The sequence below is a fragment of the Rhinopithecus bieti genome, unplaced genomic scaffold, assembly GCF_001698545.2.
Source record: "Rhinopithecus bieti isolate Rb0 unplaced genomic scaffold, ASM169854v2 scaffold_14741, whole genome shotgun sequence".
Lineage (NCBI taxonomy): Eukaryota > Metazoa > Chordata > Mammalia > Primates > Cercopithecidae > Rhinopithecus > Rhinopithecus bieti.
In genome coordinates, this window is record NW_016807965.1 from 552484 (window position 1) to 574047 (window position 21564).

Genomic DNA, 21564 nt, shown 5'->3' on the forward strand with positions numbered 1-21564 from the left:
TCAGTCATTTCTGGTTAGCGTTGACTGTTGACTACTGGGTTCTAGGTCTTAGTAAGATCATAGATTTATGAACTGAAGTAGTAGGGGAATGCTTTACAGGCTGCTTAAAATTGTTTGTTAATTTAACGTGCTGAAATAAATGTTTATATATCAAATATTGAATAAATCAGACATACAAAAACAAAAGCTAGTCATGCTTTTTCATATATATATATCTAATACAAAATATTTATGTGTGTGTTGGTAACACTGCACATTGATATATTTGATGTGTGTATATGCACCCGTACCTGAAACCTCTGTAAGACTGGTCAACGCTTCTTAATCTCATCTCCCTGTGTCTCAAAAAGCAGAGGCTATGTTGTCCCTAACAGTAAGTGCTTAAAGCAACTGATAGAGGTCCAATGGGCCATTACTAAGGCCCAGTTTTGATGACTGATGCTCTCGAAATTTGCTTACTGCCTTTTCTCCCTGCATCTGAATCAACTGGGAACTGTCAAGTTTAAAACGTTATACAAGGATGTCTTTCTCCCATTCCACTGCAATGCATCTGTAAATTTTAAATTATAATGGCTTATTCATACTTTTCAAAAGAAAAAAACAGTATGCTGCCAAACCTGGCTCTGGAATCAGATGGGGGTGGGGGTGGTATCTGCAACCCACAGAAAATAGAAAATTCTCTTTGTCTGGAATGTGAAGCTGGTAAATCTTTTTTTCATCTTCATAGCATGACTGTAAGAGTGTTCCATATGTAAGGACAATCACTAATTATGTTTGCATAAGTGTATCACCATTACAGAGAGTAGAAAATGCATAAAAATCCAGGCTGAGTAAAAGAAAAATAACTTCCTTATGGCATATTAATCTCTTCTTATTTTTTTTTTTAACTACATACATGTAATTTTCCAAATATAGTCACCTATTATTCAAACCTAGGCGATGCAAGCTGGTCTGGGAGTGTCATCCCATCTCCTTTCCCACAACGGTTGGCAAACATAAATGAACATTCTTACAAGTTGGTCTGCTGTTGTGAAAATTTCCTTAGAGACCTGGGGCTTCCTTTTAAAACATAAAGATGACAACTGTTTCATTAAGAAATCCACATGCAGCCTGCTACCTGCTTAAGGAGGAAACATTTCCTTCGACTCTAAATCAAGTGAGTAAATTTAACATATCTGTGAGGGTTGGGTGCACTGAATTTCTGGCAGAAGTCCACAACTAAAAGAGGTAATGCATTATTTTATTTTATTTCTTTATGAGAAAAAAGAATCTGCTGCCACACCTAGCTCAGGAATCAGAAGGGGTGGAGAGCAATTTGCAGCCCATTGATAAAGAACAACACAGATGATCTTAGGAAAATTTTTTCTCACGGGAGCATTCCTTTCAACCAGAATAAAAGGCCTAAAGAAGGGTAGCTGTGGTTGGCTCTGCCTTTGCTGTCTTTACCTGAATAGAGGTCAGGCCCAGGTCCTGGGGAGTGTCCCATGGTCCCTTCAGCAGCAGCGTCTCTAGGGGAAGTGGCCGGCTGCAGGGGCTGCACGCTGAGGCATTCCGTGAGCAGGTCTGGATGGAGCTCTGTGCTGGACCGCAACTAAGAGGAGAAAACAGAAGAGACATTGATAAGGAAAGCTGGTCCTTGGAATATTTTCCTGGGAAGGCATCATGCTCTATCAGTGCAACTCAACCCACAAAAATTTATCAAGTAGCAACTACGGGTAAGGCACAGAGTCTTAACAGAGTGTCAATAAAAGGGTCAGTTCTCCAATCCTAATAACACCTGGCAAGAGCTTCCGGAAAAATGTGGCTAGAGGCGGATTTGACTTCAGTCCTTGATATTTCCACTTATGGGAACTCAACTTCCTATTATACTTCCTTTTATTTGTTCTATATCTTATCAGAACTTATAGCGATAACAACAACAAACTCAAGTAGACTTAATCCATCTTGGAAAGTGCTTTTAAAATAGAAACACTGTCATGAAAACATCCCAGAGATGATTAAGAAATGCCCATTGAGATTTAACTCCTATAGATTTTCCATGAAGGGAAAATACTCAGGTTAAATTTAAAATATTATGGAACATGATTCAAAGATAAAACAGTGTGATTAACAGCAACAAAACTCCAACAGTAAGTTACATAAAAACAGAACATTTAAATCTTATACATTAAAGAGTTACATGTAAAAAAAGTCAAACAATAAAAAATGCTAAAATAAACTGTAGGTGAAAAGTTGATCTTTTAATGAATAAGAATTTTTTAAGTGTAATTGAAATGGAAAAAAACAATGTAAGATTTAGTGACATAAAATATTAACGTCCTGCTTGTACAAAACATAATACCTTAAAAGCAATCTAGAAATATATTTGTTACAAACATTGCAAATGGTAATCATCTTTGGTATTTACAGAGTGCGTGTATAAATCGATTTTATAAAGACAAGACTAAACCTTTAGATATAGAGCTAGAGTATGCTTATGCAGTCAACAAATATTTACTGAGTGTTTGTTACATACTTCTCTAGACCCTAGGAATGCTGACTGCTTTTGTCAAAGTTAGACTCTAGATGGGGAAGCAGATGATGAACAAATAAAATATATACAACCTCAGATGGTGATAAATGCTATGGAGAAAAGTGATGCAGAGAAGTGAGACAGTGCGTAGGAGTAAGGGATGGCGACTTTAGATAGGGGATCAAGGAAAGCCTCTTGGAGATGGCATTCATAAAAAGCTTTGAAAGAAGTGAGGAATAAGCTGTGCAGACCTATGGGGGAAGAACCTGTCTACCCTGCGGTGTGTCTGGATGTTGTAGGGAGAAGTAAGAGTCAAGTAGGGTGAGCATGGGGCCTGGGGCCTGGGGAAGAGAAATAGAAGATGAAACCAGGGATGAAAGGTGGGGAGGTGGAAATGGGAAGGAGACGTTGGATAAAGCTTTGACATGAACCGAAACTATTAAAAAAGAAAAAAAGGAGAAACAGAAATGACAATAAATGTGAAAAATGTTTGGCACACTTGCAAAGAAGTGCAATATTAAAATGTCTTTTACTTGCTGAATTATCAAAACATCAAAAAAAAAAAAAAAAAACAGTAGTAGTGAAGGTACAATGAGAGAGGCATTGTTCCCACTGTTCATAGGAGTGAATATTGCTACAGTCTAGATGGTATGTGGGAATATTTTTTTCAAGGTCCAGAATTGAAACAATTTGATTCTAGAACTTGTCTTAAGGAAATAGCCAGAAATTTTAAAGAAGATTTTTACCCCCCCAAAATACACACATATATATAATAATAAATAGCATTATGTATAGCAATACCTAATCAGAAAATGTAACTTAAAATGTCTTAAATGTCTACAAGTAGGGCTAATCAATGATTTTACCTCAATTTGATGGAATATTATGTAACCATTAAAATGATATTTATGAACATAAAAGCAAAACTCAAAGTTTTATATATATATACACAAAATGATAATTACATAAAAATACATAGATAAAGTATCAGAAAGTAATGTAATTGAACATTAAAACTGAGTTTTGCTTTCAGTAGCACTATTACAAACTTATTTCCTTCCCTTTTTTAAGATTGTGTCTTCTGCTTTCTGTAAGGTCCTCTGAATGGCCTACACCACGGTGGAGCCATTGTGACCCCTGTGGCCCACATGTACAGGCCTCCTGGAGTCACAAAGGCTGGAACAACAGGAGAACCACTAAAGAAGAAGAAACAGCTAGTTCCTGCCTTCACTGATTAACCGACCCTGCAACATTCCACCATTCGGATATGTTCCCGCCCTACCCTAAAGAATCAATCGACCTTGTGATATTATGCCTTGCGACCTCCCTCCACCTTGTGACTATGCACCTTGTGACATTCTTTCCCTGCCTGAAAAAACTGCCCCTAACTGTAACTTTCCACTACCTATCCCAAACCTATAAAGCCAGTTCCACTCCCACCACCCTTCACTGACTCCCTTTACAGACTCAGCCCGCTCGGACCCAAGTGAAGAAACAGCCTTACTGCTCACACTTAGCCTGTTTGGGTAGTCTCTTCAATTAGGCGCACGCATAACACTTTCCAAATTTTCTACATTCCAATGATTTCCAAAGCTGGCTTGCACCAATCTGAGGTGTTAATTTTGTGCATCTTTTCCAAACCTTCCATGCAATGATGACAGACTGATAGCTTGAAATCCGTCATAGTGAAAGTATTTACACCATGGAAATTGGCAATTCTACAAACAGGCTTTTTCATCTAAAGAGCTGGTTGCTAAACATTACCAGCACACCGCTGGCAATGACAATGACCAAATTCTGATCAGAAAGGAAGACAAACACACACACACACCAGTAAGTTACTATTTAGAAAGAAGTATTTCCTGGGTCTCAGAAAGCTTCATAAAGAGAGAAACACATGCCCAGATCTTAGCCCAAGAACATGAAAGTGGCACAGTGACCCTAAACGTAAGGAAGGGACATTTAACACAGGTAGTGACTGAGACATAACTTTGTTGTAATTTCCTCAGCTGTGGCACATTGCAATCTCTGACCGGGACTGTCTGTATTAGTGCCTAACTCTTTCAGGACCTTTGGAAGGTATGTTTGTTATTTTGGTACTAACCTAACACATAGTGTCTAAGAAAAACTGGAAAAAATATTTCAAGGTTTGGAAGGAGTTCTGGTGATCACTTTTAATTTATCTTCCATCATTAAAATATGATCTGGGGTCCACATATTTTACTAAGGGCAGACATGGATGCTTCTCTGCTTTCTATTACCAACTACTCTAGGGTTTTACAGTTATCAGTACCAATGAGGTCTTTGCAAGGAATTTCACGGCTAGGGTTACTCCTGGCATCAAAGGCAGGCAATTCTTTCTTAGCTTCACTAAATATTCATGTTTTCCAACAGTGTGAGTCCATACAACTTTGTGGTGAGAGTTAATTTGGTTTTCTCTGGGATTAGGCATGGTTCTAGAAAGGGCTTCTTAAATTGAACAAGCTTAGGAAGCTTAAGTAAAATTTCCAAAGGAGAGCCATATGCATAGAAATGCAATCATGACATGGAAGTGTAGTATCCCTCCCAGATCTTCAGACCAGGAAAGGGGCTTTCAGATCCCGTAAGGTTTTTAAGCATTCTCTAGTACAGGAATGATCTAAAGGGTGAGGCAGGAGGCACACAACAGAATCTCTTGGGTGGGGTGTCTTTCAATGTAATATAGTTTTATATTTGGAATAAGAAGCCCAACTATTTATTTAAAAAAAAAACTGCATAATGTATATTTTACCAACATCTGTTTTTTTTTTTTTTTTTTTTTTTGAGACAGAGTCTTGCTCTGTTGCCACCAACATCTTCTTAGCTGTTAGGAATAGTTAAAGAAGATAGAAGGAAATTTTTCAAGGACAGGAGGGAGGGTCTTCACCTGTGGTTCCCAGTCTTGGGGATGTATCAGAATCACCTGCAGTGTCCCAACCCAGAGCTGCTGATTCAGTAGGTCTGTGATGCATTTCTAAGTTCCCAGGTGATGATGCTTCTATTGGTCTGGGGATTACAATTTTGGAGCCACTAGTCTCTAAGAAATTTTAGGAGGAGAAACTAAGATTTTTCTGGTTATTGAAAGAGGAAAGGAACTGTGGAAACAGCGAATTATAAAAACCTAGCATTTTTTAATGTACGAACAGAAACCTTGTTATCTCATCTTCCTTGATTAGCTGTGACTAATAAAGATCTTTCTGCAGTAATGACCTTGGGCCTCTATGCTTAGCAGATACTAGGAAAAGTCACAGGAGGAGAAGATACCTACAAATCCTAGGAATGTCTGCAAGTCATTGGACTTGGAGATACTGGGAAGGTAAGTTCCAACTTATGCAGGGATGAATGTGTCATGTTTTGGAGCTTGTTGTCATCATAAAATATCTTGGCAATTTTCTAAGATGCCTCTTTGGGACATCTGGACCTTAGAAGTTTAGTGTTATCTCCTGTGAGAAGTAACCATTAAGCCTAGGGCCATACACACAAAAAAACTATTAAATTTCCTATATAACACATCTGACTTCCTTCAGACCTCATAATAATAAATGGTTAAATGAGGCTCATTTCTTAAAAACAACTTGGATTGTATTCTCTTTCACAGGGATAAAAAAGGTTAAAAAATTGCAATCTAGTTTATTACCTGCTCTTAGCAGAGAGCAGAGGACTTGCCCTTTACAAAGTCTTGACTGCTCTTTGCAGAAAAAAGTGGAATTTGAAACCACTGATTGTCAATTCACCTATTTCAAAGGACTGCTGTGTTGCATGACACCAAGGACCTTTGTTCACATCGTAATCTATGTGAACGGCGTTCCTGGAATCATTCAGCTCAGCTGCCCTAACCACACTCCACTGGTTCCAAAGTGGCTCTGCCCTGATTTATCCTTCTCATTCATTTGTCGAAAAAATATTTCTTGGGCCTCAACCATATGCCAGGCACTGTTCTAGGGGCCGGAAATAAAATAGCAATCAAAACAAAGACTCATTCAGAGAAGTTTACATTCTAGAGAAGTCAGATAATAAACAGTAAATTAAGTAAATTGTAGAGAAGGTGGCAAGTGCTATGGAAACAGCAAAAAGAAGATAAAGGTAGATGAGATTGGGAGTGATGGGGAGAATTTTGACCTTTTTGAGAAGAGATATTTGAGGAAAGACTTGAGGAGTTGGAGAAATTAGCTAAGGATGAAGAGGAAGAGAGTTCCAGGAGGAGGGAATTTCAAGGAGGTCAGCATGGCTGGGTTGGGGTGTAACACTGAGACAGAAGTAAGAAATGAGGTCTGAGGTCACCCTGCAGGCCCCAGTAAGGCTCTTGGTCTTGGTGCAATAGGAAACTCTTACAGGGGCTCCACCATAAATGCCCACAGTCTCATAGGCACTTCGTCTCCCCTTCTTTGAGAGCCCATGTGAGCTGTGAGGTGTGACTACTGTGATGGTTGGTTTTAGGTGTTAACGTGCTAGACTTTAGTATCCAGTTATTCAATCACTCATCTAGGTGTGTGACTGCTATACTGTGAAGGAATTTCGTTGATAGGCTTAACATCTACAGTCAGTTGACTTTAAAAACAGAAGATTATCCCCTACAATCTGGGCAGGCCTCATCCAATCAGTGAAAGGCCTGAATAGCAAAAGAAACTAAAGTTTCACTTAAAAAAAAGAATAAATTCTGCCTCTGGAATGCAGCATCAGTTCCTGCCCAAGAGTTTTTGGCCTGCCCTACAAATTTCTGACTTGTCAGCCCCCATAATCTCAGAAGCCAATTTCTTGAAATTATTCTCTCCCCACTCCCACACACATAATATATAGATATTTATCTTGGTGAGTCTCTTTTTCTGGAGAACCCCGACTGATACAGATACTATTACAATGCACTTTAAAACCACTACCATATGATGGTTTGTTTCAGGTCAGGAAGGAGAGAGCATCATGCAGCTGAATCCCACAGAAAAGGGCTGGATGTGCATAGTCAACAGGAAACACTTTTAAAGACTGCATTTCAATTAAATAAATATACACCAATCTCTACAGTGTGTTGGATACTGTGTACCTCACAACTCTATAGGGTACATACTATTGTGACTTCCATTGTAGAGATGAGAAATCTAAAATAAATTACACAGCTACTAAATGCCAGGCTTGGATTTTGGTGTGTTAGAATCCCAAATCATGCTCTCAGACATTACATTACACTGGTTCATAAAATAGCCCACCCCCAACTTTCTCCTTGTGTCCACACCACACTACACTGCACAGGCTAACACACTTCTCTTCATCTTATGACTCCTTTTTTTTTTTGAGACGGAGTCTTGCTCTGTCTCCCAGGCTGGAGTGCAGTGGCACGATCCTGGCTCACTGCAAGCGCCACCTCCCAGGTTCATGCCATTCTCCTGCCTTAGCCTCCTGAGTAGCTGGGACTACAGATGTCCGCCACCACACCCAGCTAATTTTTTTTTGTACTTTTAGTAGAGACAGGGTTTCACCATGTTAGCTAGGATGGTCTTGATCTCCTGACCTTGTGATCCACCCGCCTTGGCCTCCCAAAGTGCTGGGATTAAAGACGTGAGCCACCGTGCCTGGCCTGACTCATTTATATTCTAGCCCGAAGCCTGTCATTCAGAGCTTGTTCTAGGAGGAAAAGAACCTGGGTAGCCAAGTTCTCTTGTCACCACTGTGTATATTCTGACACCATGCCCTTTAAGGAAAGTGGTCTTTGTTGGAGTAGAGACTGAAGCAATAAAACGGAATGGACCACTTCTGCTTGGTTTTCACTGTCCCCTCCCCTGCAGGTTTGTCACCTGGTTCCATCCTGGCCTAGTAACATGAATGTCTGCAGTTGACAAAAATAAAGCATGGTGCTCATCATTCCTCACCATCTGCATCCTAAGCACACACACAGTGGTCCCAGGGCCCCGTCTCCATTCCCTTGATGATCACCAGTGGTTCTCAGAATGGGGGCACTGTCATGGTAACTTTCTGATCCTGAATGAGATGATCTTGACCCAGGGAGTCACTGAACTAAGAGAGGATACCTTGCCAGAGGTCAGGCCGTGTGAGGCCTTCCTTGCTAAGAGAGGATAACTCCCTTTACTCTTTCTCCTGATTCTGACTTCCTTCTCTGGTTTCTCTTCCTCTTCCCATTCTTCCACTGTCATCTTTTTGGTCCTCACTCTTTCCAGAGAGTTCAGTCAGACTCTGTAGGAATGATGCACACCTCTATCTACATGCTCCCCACATGCTATTTTAGATGTGGATGTCAGGGAAGGCCTCTGTAGACTGGACATTTTGGGCTGAAACCTGAATGAAGCGATGGAGCAAGATATGCAGAAAGGCATGAAATCTACCAAGGAAACAAACTGATGGGTTCTGAAAATAGTCATCGGAGAAGAGTGAGCAAGGGAGCAAGAGGAAGGGTACGGGATGTGGGGCTGGAGAAACTGCCAGAGGTCAGGCCATGTGAGGCCTTCAAGCACATGAAGATTCAGGATTTGCTTTCCTCGCAATGGTGAACCACTGGAAGTGTGTGAGCAGGAAAGCAAGTGGTTTATCTTGTAAAAGATTCACTCTGATTGCTGTGCAGAAAACAGGAGGAGGACAGGTGTGTCTGGTTAGGGGCTATTACAACAATCTGGATGAGAGATGCCAATGGCTTAAGGGAAACAGAGGGGGTGAGATGTGGTCAGTTTCTCTTTTGAAGGTCAAGCTGAATTCACTGTGTAATATGAGAGAAACACAGGAACCAAACATGGCCTTACGTTTTGGCCCAAGGAACAGCAAAGGAGAATAGAAAAGGAGCAGGTTGGAGGTAAATCAGCAATTTGGTTTTGAATGTTAACACTGAGATGACTCCTGGACTTCCAGGTGGAGAAAACCTGCAGGCACCTGCACACAGAGGGTGGGTTCACAGAGCATGATGGGGCCGGACCATGAACACCAACTCCTTGCTGCATTTCTGCCTCAGGCTCTGCTCTCACCAGTTCATCCTGTGATATCAAATGGACTCTCCTAAAATTGAGTTTATCATGCTATACCCAAGGTACAAATATCCTCATGTATTGCTTAGCACACAAGTCTAAAAAGGCTAAGACATTAAGCACCTCCATACTGTGACTGCACCATGTCCCACGAATGCATATTTCCCCGGGTCCTGACAAGAGCCTATCCTCACTGTCTGCAAACATCCCACGTAGTATGCTGCTCATTCGTCCTGCCCGGAACAGACTCCCTCCTCCTAATGTAACTCCTCCAAGATCCTGTTTATGACTCACTTCCTGAGTGAAGCCTCCCCTGACCAGACCAGTCCACACTGGGCCTCTCAGGGTACAAGAAGAACTGCAGAATCCACTTTCAACACTCCTGTGATTGGACATGTGCACTGGGGCTTTGTTTCTTGTTATAAATTTAATCTGTACAACTGTGTTGGTCAGTCCACAAGGACCAGGCTGACTGCCTCTTAAGCTTTTAAAACTCCACAGCAGCCAGCAGTATGGAACCAGCATCATGGTAAATCATTTAATCACTAACTGCCAATTGGATTTGTAAGAAGGAGCCACAGTTCTTTATGGAAAGGAAGCTACAATCTCTTGGTGAGTGAATATGTCTAAAATAGACAACATGGTCTTCTCATAATTTACCTTCCTAATAGAGAATTTTCAAAGATTACAGGTGATGTAGATGTGGCAGAAATTACTGATGCCCTGCCCAGCACTCCTCTGATCCCTTCGATTGGCAATGTGCTGCCACGCCTCAGCTTTGGTGTGTCCCTGCCCCATATTCTGTGTACTTCAGAGTCAATGGCTAGCATCCTCTACCCCCAAACACACACACACACACACACACCCCAATTACTAAACAGTGCTCCTTTGCCTCAAAGTGAGACAAATGCCAAGATGTTATGTTCCACAGCTCCTTGTGGGACTGGGCTAGGCTGAGACCACCTGAACTGGCACCCGTGCCTTGCTTTTTCCTTTTTCCCCATCCTCTCCTGAGTTCTCTTGCAAGTGCTTCCTTCATAAATCACATGCACCTGAATCCTGGGCTCACAGTGGGCTTGTGGGGCAGCCAACTTGGCAAACATTCTAAACTTACTTTGATTTGGTTCAAGAATGTCGAGAAGCAATCAGCAGCACTTAAAAGGATGCTCTGACCACATTGATTCATTTCTCTTCTGTGCCTGCTTTGCCAGCTTTGTACACCAGGAGTATGGAAACTAGATGTTTAATGAAAGTGGGGTGAACCATCCTGGATAATACCAAAAGCCTTATTGGGGAGACCAAATTAAAAATAAGACCTTAATTTGCCAGAACAATAAGGAGTGAAAGGGGCTTCAGATGTCACCGTGTCCAAACCTCCACCTTATGCCCAACTTCCCTGATAGCAACCTGTAAGTGGCTTGTCAGTCTTTGCTGCTTGATACTGTATAGTAAGGGGCAACGTCCTCATCTCGGTTGTTAGCCTCAACTTTAGACAGTTCCAATTGTCAGAAAGACTTTTTTGTATATTGAGTCCTAATCTGACCCTCAGAAACTATTAGAATTGCTTGAATCCTTTTATTCATACACCTGCAGGAAGGCTCATGGACATAGACTTGTGACAACTCTGAGTCTCGGAAAACAATTTGTGAGCCTCTGAGTGTTAGTGATTCTGATCTTCAAGGAACTATTTTAGGGCTTAATTGCCCAACCTATTCAGGTGCAAGTAAACAGATTGGCTCCTTCATTTTTATACAATCTCCCATTATGAAGTATTTGTTTAAAATGAAAGTTTTTCAACCTTAATAGCGAAATCACCTATCAAGGTTTGACAAGGTTCCTGCATGCTGAAATTTGAGCTGCTTCCCTAACAATGCAGGGATTTTTTTCTAATATATGAAAACAAAACACCATCAATTGTGATTTGTATTTTTTTTCTTTTTTGTACAGGATTATTCTGTTAATGTTTATAAGCTCTTGTAACAAGAGATGGAAATTTTACTCCCGTCATTTTCTCATTTCAGATATGATTGAATAATCGTTCAAGATTAAGTGAGTCAAGTGGAAATAATTAGGAAAGGGAAAAAGGCCCAGATTCTTCAATTTTCAGTTCCATTACATTTTATTCTAGGAGCAAAGGCATTCTGTTAGTCTGAAGCAAGACATACTTCCAAAGAAAACGAGGCACAATCAAAGGCCTTTTGTTTTCCCTTTCTCCAATGAGCACAGTCCATCTGGGTCATGTATGTTTATGCATCACCTTGTAGGGATCCCTTTGTTCTCCAGAAATCAAATGCCACCAAAATATGTTTCTGAAGAAATGAAGCCAGAAGGAAAGAGAGTAGGATTTTTTTTTCCCAGAGGGTTAAGGTTTATTACTAGAACATTCTCATCAAGTGTTCTCTGTGACACTTCAAGCAATGTGGATCTTGGGGAATTAACTCATTGCCAAAAGGCTTAAAAATAATTACAATGAATTAACCTATTATATTAATTACAATTAATTTTCAGTTGAATCTAAGAATTCCATCTTTAGGGGATTCCATAGCACTGATATGTAGGAAGTGGCTTTGGCATATGATAGGTAATTAATCTCTAACAATCTGCTATCGAATTCATTTCCTTTAGGAATGACCAATTTGCAAAGAGGACCAATGTGCAAAGAGAAATGAGAGTAAAGACTTAGAGTAATGGCATTGGAAGAAATCTCTTTGGGAACATAAGTGTCCAGTTGGGTGTTCTGAACATCTGTATAGGGGATACCTATTTGGTTAGCAGTGACTCCAAAGGCCCCAAATTTTATCCATAGGTGATTAATGAGCATTCCAAAATATGTGAATGGGTACATATGCTGGGGTATATCTCAATAAGATCATGAAAAATCAGTGTCAGTATGGACACAACAAAACTAATGATTATTTAGTAAAAAATGATGATTTATGGAAATTGTTCAAAGAAACATAGAATTTCAGAGCAAAAAGGAACTAAGGTCCAAAAGCCTTTCCTGACAACTCTGTAGCAACACTATCTAGCTAAAATTTCTGTGATGATGGAAAGGTTCTTGACTGCACTAATTGGTAGCCACTAGCCACATGTGATTAATGAGCATTTGAAATGTGGCTAATGCAACTGAGGAACTTTTATTTTTATTTACTTTTAATTAATTTTAATTTAAACTTATAGTAATGAAGTGCACAGCACTACTACATACGATGGTAGCAGTCCAGCCTTTGTCTAAAGCCTCTTGATGACAGGGAACTTCCTTCCTTACATTAAGCACCCTCCATTGCTAAACAGAGTTCATCATATAAAAAGTTTTGCCTGAAGTTGAACTATAATCTGTCAACTATAGATCCATCCCCCTGGGGTTTATTCCTCCCCTCCTCCCCCAGACCACACAGAATAACTGCTCACAGTCTTTTACTGTTTTTTAGTATTTGAGAAGCTTCAAAATGCTGTAGTATCATAGAATTTCAGCCATGGAAGGGGCATGGTTTAGCTTCTTTGTTGACCCTCCCTCCTTAGCAGGTTTTTCTCCAGGCTGAAAAAAATTTGTTTTGTTATTTGTTTATTTATTTTGAGATGGTCTTGTTCTGTCACCCAGGAAGGAGTGCTCTGGCATGAATATGACTCACTGTAGCCTCAACTTCCTGAGTTCAAGCAATCCTCTTGCTTCAGCCTCCTAAGTAGCTGAGATCACAGGCATGGGCCACCACATCCGGCTAATTTTCAATAATTTTTTTAGAGACAGGGTCTCACCATGTTGCCCAGGCTAGTGTTGAATTCCGGGGCTCAATACATCTTCCCACTTTGGCTTCCCAAGGTGCTGAGATTATAGGCAGGCCAAATTTTTTACACAGATAAGAGGACACTTAGGTAAAAAGAGCTTGAGGCTTTTAGTTCAACTACTGTGTGATACTGGGCAAGTATATTCACTTTCCTGAGTAGCGTTTTCCCTTCTGTAAAATAAGGATAAAATACCATTTAGTGATCTTGGCTGCTTTGAAAACTAAATCAGATAAGATAGAGAACGCATCTAACACTATGCTTGGACACAGAAGTCACTTACTAAAACATCAGTCCCTGCTCTCTCATATAACACGTTATTCCATTCAGCACCTTAATTACTCTCAATACTGAAGCTCAATGGCCTACGTGTAAATGACATCCAAATATTAATACAGTTAACCAGTTGTCTGACCAGGACAGGATAAATACAACAGAACAAACATACCCCTTATTCTAGGATTTCTGTCTCTATTCATACAACTTAAATAGTCAATAGCTTTTTAAAATGCATGTTCCTTCCTTCCTTTCTTCATTCATTCAGCACATATTTCTTGGTTCTGTACCATGCACCCCAAACTATGCTAGGCCCAGGAGATAAAGTGGTACATAAGACAACTGAAGTTCCCTGCTCTCACATAGTTTACAGTGTGGCATGAATAAAGGTCATCATCAAGTAAAATCCTTAGATCTTTTTCCGTATGTTATGCTCTTTGTTTCTGATGGCACTGTATCCTGGGAGGCTACCTTTTTTTTTTTTTTTTTTTTTTTTTTTTTTTTTTTTGACAGATTCTCACTCTGTCGCCCAGGCTAGAATGCAGTGGCCAGATCTCGGCTCACTACAACCTTCGCCTCCCGGGTTCAAGTGATTCTCCTGCCTCAGCCTCCTGAGTAGCTGGGATTACAGGCATGCGCCACCATGCCCAGCTAATTTTTGTATTTTTAGTAGAGATGGGGTTTTACCATGTTGGTCAGGCTGGTCTCAAACTCCTGACCTTGTGATCCGCCCGTCTCTGCCTCCCAAAGTGCTGGGAATACAGGTGTGAGCCACTGCNNNTTTTTTTTTTTTTTTTTTTTTTTTTTGACAGATTCTCACTCTGTCGCCCAGGCTAGAATGCAGTGGCCAGATCTCGGCTCACTACAACCTTCGCCTCCCGGGTTCAAGTGATTCTCCTGCCTCAACCTCCTGAGTAGCTGGGATTACAGGCATGCGCCACCATGCCCAGCTAATTTTGTAATTTTAGTAGAGATGGGGTTTTACCATGTTGGTCAGGCTGGTCTCAAACTCCTGACCTTGTGATCCGCCCGTCTCTGCCTCCCAAAGTGCTGGGAATACAGGTGTGAGCCACTGCACCCGGCTGGGAGGCTACCTTTCTAAAGCTGCATTGCTGTTGAGTGGTACAGAACCTCTTCTTGGCTACGTATCATTCAACTCAAGCACTCAGCTGGCTACCGTGTACCCTTTTTCAGTGCCTTGTGAAAACTTGATTAAAACATTCTCTGGCATTAAGAACGATGTTAAAAGGCCGCCCCAAAGTGAGTTATCTACAAAAATTGTCTCTACCCTATGAATTACACTACAACATTAGTAACCACTTACAATAGCCTCTCCACAATATGGATCATAAAATATAAGACCCAGACTACATGGAGTTGAATTTTTGTATCCTTACTAATGAAATGTTAGACAACTATGAGAAAGTTGTTTAACATTTCTTTACCTTAGTTTTCTTTGTAAGATGTGGATAATAATGGCACCTAATTTATAAGGCTGTTGTTAGGGATAACATGAGATAAGAAAGCATTTCACCAATACATGGTATATAATCAATGTGAAACACGTACTGCCATTTCTATTATTATTTTTATTAACATTCAGTGCAGAAGCACTGTTATCACTCCATAACATGCATTCCTGTTTTCCTTTTTCTCCCACCCATTTTTGGGGACATATTTTCTCTTTCTTTATCAGCTTCTTCCTTTTGTGTTCCACAGTGTGGCAACATGGCAAGGGGAAAAGGATGGAGACTTTGGGGTCAAATAGATACAGGTTCATAACTCAGCTCTGCCCCTACTGCTATGTGGCCTTTGACAAGTTAATCTCTCAAGACTTCAGAACCTTCCTCTGTACAATGGAGTGATAACATTAACTCTGTAGGTTTATAACATAATTACATGAGGTGACCTAAGGACAATGGCTCTTGTTGCATATAATTGATTTTCTTTTTTACACAAGAAGAGGCTATTGTGTATGTTAAGAGTGAGACCTTTGTTAGTAACACACTGGGGTCTTGCTTATTAGCCTAAGAGCTAGCGTCCTGGACCAGTGTCCTAATCAAGATACGAGCACAGTTTTCAAGGATGCATAGCGCCCTGGAATTATTCTATCTCAGGAGAATGTAGCCAGTGTTCACCCTCTTGGAAGAGACTAAAACATATTAGAAACCAGAACCAACAACAAAACATTTTTAGAGCACTCTGAGATTGTTAACACTTCGTTTAGACGTCCTTTGACCAAAATCTGTCCCACTATCCAGCTATGCTGGACAGAGTTGAGGAGCTGAGGTTCAAAAGGATGTTGAAATCAGAAAGGCATGCAACTTGTAATTTTTGTATTGTTACATTTGTAAAACATAATTTTCTTCCTAAGTCAATATTTTCTAAAACTGACACTGAGAATCTTACATTTTTTTCTAACTGGAAAATGATACACAAATGACACAGTCAAAGGTGAATTCAAGCTTCATTCAGAAGTATATCTTAAAAGCAGAAGACTAAACTGAAGAATGCATTCTTTTTTTATAAAAACAGAGAAGTGTTAATATGGAATTTCACTTTGCCATGAAAAACATCCCCCTTTACCCTTTGGGGCCTGGTTATCGGGTTGTGAAGACTCAAAGCAAAATGAAGGGTTTACTTTTATCACAGCTTCATAAATTCCTCTGACACTGGTTCATTGCACTAATGTGACCACACACATTCCATCCCATCCATTCAAGTGTAGCATTTTTCTTTCTATTCAAGTATTCTCAAGGTTTAATTAAAGCAGCCAGCTATCTAGTAATTACTTCCCCCGTCCATCTTACCAGCTCCGTATTGTCTTCCCTTGAATTGATTTCTGACTACAGCCCCTGCCTATGTTACAGCTTAGGAAGTGTGGGGAGGGACTCACTGTAAAAGTCAGCGGATCTCATTTTCTTTTGCCTTTCATTTCATTAAAACAGATAGAGTGAAGAAGATTTAAGGCTGATTTTCATGTGCTTGATTGTTTGAACAATTTTAAAAATACCTACTTCTAAAAGTTGAAGGCTGTCGTTTCAATGGAGAGCACCTGCTTTTTGCTCTCCCATCCATTCTATACTCAACAGTCAGTTTAGCTTTTCTCCTCATTCAAAGCCCTTTAGTGACTCTCCTCTAAATATTACCTATAGCCCAAATTCATGGGCTTTAACACACTGGCTCTCACCTAGCTTCATGTGGCTTCATGTCCCATGATTGAGGTCACGCAGAGTCAGGACATTCCTGAAATCTTTGTTTATTCCCATTCAAGTCTCATGCTGTACTTCTGGCCACAAACCTCCCTCATCTGGAGTCCCCTTTTCTCTGGACTCTACATATCTACAATAAATTCTGCAAATTCTCCAGGATCCAATTCAGTATCACTTGTCCCTTGAAGTTTTCCCAGGCCTTTCCATTCCAAAATAATTTTATTCTTTTTCATATTCTAAGAGCAATTTCTCTTCTTCTTGCTGTTGGCACTCGTGGTTTTCTACATTTTATAATAGCTATTTAGAAATTTTATCAATATGTGTGCACATCATAAAAGACAAAAAAAGGCTTTATAAATAACCCTTGAGTATTTGATCATGCCACCTAAAATAGTCCTTCTTTTTACATGAAAGGTACTCTATAAATGTTTAGGGAATGTGTGAACAAGTAAATGAATGAATGACCAATAAGTCAATGGCTGCTGAGTATTTATTAATCCATGCTTAACCTTTGGGGTAGGCCCCAAAGACAAATGAAATCATCACATGCAACATCAGGGGAAGAAAAGAATGGGGCAGTTTAAATATGCCTAATTAAATGGTAAACAGCCAGGTGAAATTGAACAGAAGTTTTTTTAAAAAGACACTTGGGCAGTTTCTTTCTTTTCCTTCCTTCCTTCCTTCCTTCCTTCCTTCCTTCCTTCCTTCCTTCCTTCCTTCCTTCTTTCTTTCGTCTCTCTCGCTCCCTCCCTCCCTCTCTCTCTCTCTCCTTCCTTCCTTCCTTCTCTCCTTCTTTCTCTTTTTTTAGAGATAGTGTGTTTGCTTTGTCACCCAGGCTGGAGTGCAATGGTGTGATCATAACTCACTGTATCCTTGAATTCCTGGGTCCAAGCTATCCTCCTGCCTCAGCCTCCTGAGTGTGGGACTGAGTGTAGCTGGGACTACAGCTGTACACCACCAAATCTGGCTAAGTGTGTTTTTTTTTTTTAAATGGAGAGACAAGGTCTCACTATGTTGCTAAGGCTGGTCTCGAACTCCTGGGCTCAAGTGATCCTCTGGCCTCAGCTTCCCAAAGTGCTGGGATTATAGGAATGAGCCTCTGCATTCAGCCAAAGTTTATTTCTTTATAATATTCAGCCCACATTCATGCTAAATTTCAATAGATAACACTATTCACATTTATATGTTGCCTCTTGGAATATGCAAATGAGCAATCCTTCCAATAGGAAATGCTAATTCACTACATTATACTTCATATCTCTCATTCATCTGGAAGGGCTGGGAACAAATCCAATTTTCCACCTTTCTTCTAAAGATTCAATGTCTAGTGTAAATATGATAAGTAGAAAACAGATATTTCAAGCTGATTGGGTCCCAAATTATACATTCCAGCCCCCTGTTTGACAGACTACACAGCCAAGATGAGAACCTTCATCTTCTGACCAGGGATTGAGTAAGTGACCAGCTGGTAAACCTGATCACACTGGCCCTGCTCCACATCCAGTCTTTAACACTGCCCCAAAGCCTTTTTCCCCTGATGTAATGCCACCAAAGTAAGAGCTTGCCTGTGGTGTTATTTTCGTCAATGCACGGAATTACGGTCAGTAATTTCCCTCTTCTTGTCTGAGGACTGTGTGTCTTAGAGCAATGCATGAATCACATGACCTTTTGATGCTTTGGTGAAATAAAGCTCCTCTCCTTGGTCATCAGAAAGGAGGCCTGGCTTGGAGAAGTGCCTCAGGGTGAAGCCCAAGACAGGGACTAGACTATCCTACAGCTTTCCTGTAGCTTGTGTAGACTCTGCCAAAGTCATCTTCATGGTCATCATCTACCATTCCTCCTTTAGGTACTGACACCATTCTGTCTGTCTTCTTATCATCCACCCCCTCCAATTATCCCAATCCCCTCTCAAAAAAAACAAAATTCCATACCAGACATTCAGACTAGAAAGTAAAAAATCTAAGAAAAGTGTGGTAAGGGTGAAGAGGACTGCCAGTGGCTGCTCACGGTATACAGATCTCAGAAGCACCGTCCAGGATCGCATCAGTCTTGTTGGTTCTCACAGAATGGGGAGAAACAAGACCGGGTCAAGACGAGGAATCAGGAACAGGTATTATTAACCTTGCACGTTGTCCTCTAAGCTAGAGGACAGGATAGTATTTTTCTTTTCCAGATGCCCTGTTATCTGCAGGTTTTAGCTTGTAAACTTTTGTTCTCGAGGTCTACAAGAAACTCCAAGTTCAGCGGTCTGCTATGTCTAACTCCATTTGCAAATGCTCCAGCCTTCATGATGTTACCTGTCTGTCATAATTATCAGCAGCCCCCTGGAAAGATGCTATTACTGGAAGTAATTTCACATTCTGACATGGCAGGAAGCTAGTACAAGTTGTAGGTACCTCAGATCTCTGCAAAGAGCCATGTATGCTGGTAACTTTTAGTTCACTAGAAATAAATTTATCAAAGAAATACTCTCACATATATATGCTGAAGGAAGGAAAATGCCATAAAAGGCATATCTCTCTTTCTTCCCCAACCATCCTCCAAAGAACTAGGGAAGACAAATCAGTGTGGGGCCATATTTTTTTATCTGACTTAAAAGAAAGAAAATCAGATTTTTTAAAATCAGAAATTAACAAGTAGAACAAGTCTTCTAGTCCATGTAGAAGAAAATCTTAGAAACAAAGAGTAGAAACGTTAAGAAATAATCAATCCTTCTGAGAATGCTGTTTCACTGTCCATAGAAACTAAAGTCTGTGCTTTTTAGCAGAAACCCAAGAGTCTGTTGACAATAGAAAGCACAAGCCTTTGTGAAACTCCTATAGTAATCAAACATCAAGGAAAGGTAGTATGTGAAATACAGGCGAGTTAATTTTTCCCTGGCATCACGAAGATCAAAAGAATATCTCTATTCTACCAAGGAGACACCCCAAGTCTTCTACCTCCCCACTAGGGGACTAAGCAAATTCCTTGATTTCTCATGTCATTACCACAGCCTGAAATGATGTAACAATAACAGCAAACAGGGGTGTCCCCCTGCGCCAACTCTCTAATCAGGTTCAAAGTATGTTTTGTTGGTTCTCATTGACGCCACTCAAAGGAACTGGTCACTCGTGGTCTCCAAAGTTTTACAACAAATTGTGTGATTAAATTCCTTAAACACGTCTGTCCATTGCTAATCCTCTTTTGCCAACATCCCTTTCAGAGAAAAATTGCAGCGCTGCATGGTGCCTGATTTATATTTCATTTTGAGAACAGGAAGTAAAAGGATTAAAGTTAAGGATTAAAACACTTACTCTTTACTGCATTTTTTTTTCTCCTCCCGAATGGCTTCCTGGTTGCCATGGCTACTGTTCACTGGTCCTTAGCCCTGAATGCACATCTCTTTGCATTAATAAAATATTTTAAATGAGACTTCATGGAAAACAATAGGAAAAGTAGCTTTAAGTTCAATTGCTGTTGAAAAAAGCAGCTAAAATCTTTTTAAAATCCTTTTTCTTTGTCCTTTTATTAGTATATTCAAGAGGGAAACTTGAACTAAAAGACAGCACGGGGACTCTAAAGATGTACAATGCAAAATCAGAATTATTCAGCAAGGGCACAAAGAGATAACTCTGAGATAGTGAGCTGGTCCTTAGCTTACAAACCAGGGTTTGTAGGAAGATTAAGGGTCCCTGGGAATTTCTCAAATGTTGCAATACCACAGAACATTTAAAAGGCAAAAATGCATGTAAATGCAGTGTTGCAATTCCAAATGGGAAATAGTAGCCAGGAAATGAAAAACTGAGGTTTTCACTACCACAAAGTTAACTTAACCATAACAATGTAAATATCATTGCTTTGTATCCAAGTTGCTAGTGTTCCTGGTACCAGCCTGTCATAGGAGTGTGGCCAAAGGGGCAATACCATGAACAGCATGTGCTGTCAGAGCTGAAGATGTTTGCATGAACAGTGCACTCAGCTGAGGCTGAGTTAGGCACCCAGAAGAAAGGGTGACATTGACAAGTGAGCAAACACAACTCCATTTGAATTGTTCCTCTAAAAGCACTCCATTGAAATTCATTTTAGAATATACTGCCTACATTCCTTTAAAAAGCCAAGGAAAACTGAGGAGATGGAACATAATAAAACTCCTTTTTAACTTCTATTCTTAAAGCCCAATAGCAGGATATAAATTGCGAAGTGACTTCTAAATCACTACTCCATCCTTTTTTTTTTTTTTTTCAATGCTTTCTACTTCCGAGTTTTTCACTGCCTTGTCATCTACTGGTTTCAAGTTATTCCTTTATTCCCTGGGGCCCCACTGAAATGACCTCATCCAGGTCCAAGTATACTCTATTTCTGACTTCTTTCAACCCCATATCCCTATTGAAACCACCATTCCTGTATAGTAGCCATAGAAAATAGACATAGTCGCTCCTTGAAAATTGGTAATTGAACCCACATTGAGGTATTAATGGCAGCGAAGGGACTGTTGCACTGCCTTTGCTAGACAATGAAAAAATAACTAATAGGGATCTTCTGGAGATAATCCTATAACTGAAAAAGAATGATTGTAATGGCGGCAATTTTATGCTTTGTAGAACGCTAGTGGTAAGAATAATTTCAGGTGGGGGCAATGAAGAACATCTATCAAATCATGAGATAACTGATGGCATTCACAGGCAGGACTGTAGAATCTCAAACAAATGTGGATGAAAATGTTTAGGGCTAAATGTAGACTGGCAAGATAGAGAGTCATGTCTTTCAAATATCCATGTTCCCTCCTTCCTGGTTTCAGTCTTCTCTTTTGGAAACTACTTTT

The 21564-nt window shown here is 40.2% G+C and overlaps 1 protein-coding gene and 1 long non-coding RNA gene across 4 annotated transcripts in view; one reads left to right on the forward strand and one right to left on the reverse strand.

Moving 5' to 3' along the window:
• GLIS3 (GLIS family zinc finger 3) overlaps positions 1-21564 on the reverse strand; it is a 347077-nt gene that overhangs the window by 71579 nt on the left and 253934 nt on the right. For all 3 annotated transcript variants that reach the window (XM_017884258.1, XM_017884259.1, XM_017884260.1), the window contains one exon: positions 1447-1591. In XM_017884258.1, coding sequence (XP_017739747.1) covers positions 1447-1591 — 145 coding nt within the window. The remainder of the gene's footprint in view (positions 1-1446; positions 1592-21564) is intronic.
• On the forward strand, positions 1402-4024 carry LOC108537109 (uncharacterized). Its single transcript, XR_001887712.1, has 2 exons — positions 1402-1715; positions 3608-4024. It is a non-coding gene; the product is annotated as an uncharacterized LOC108537109 (long non-coding RNA).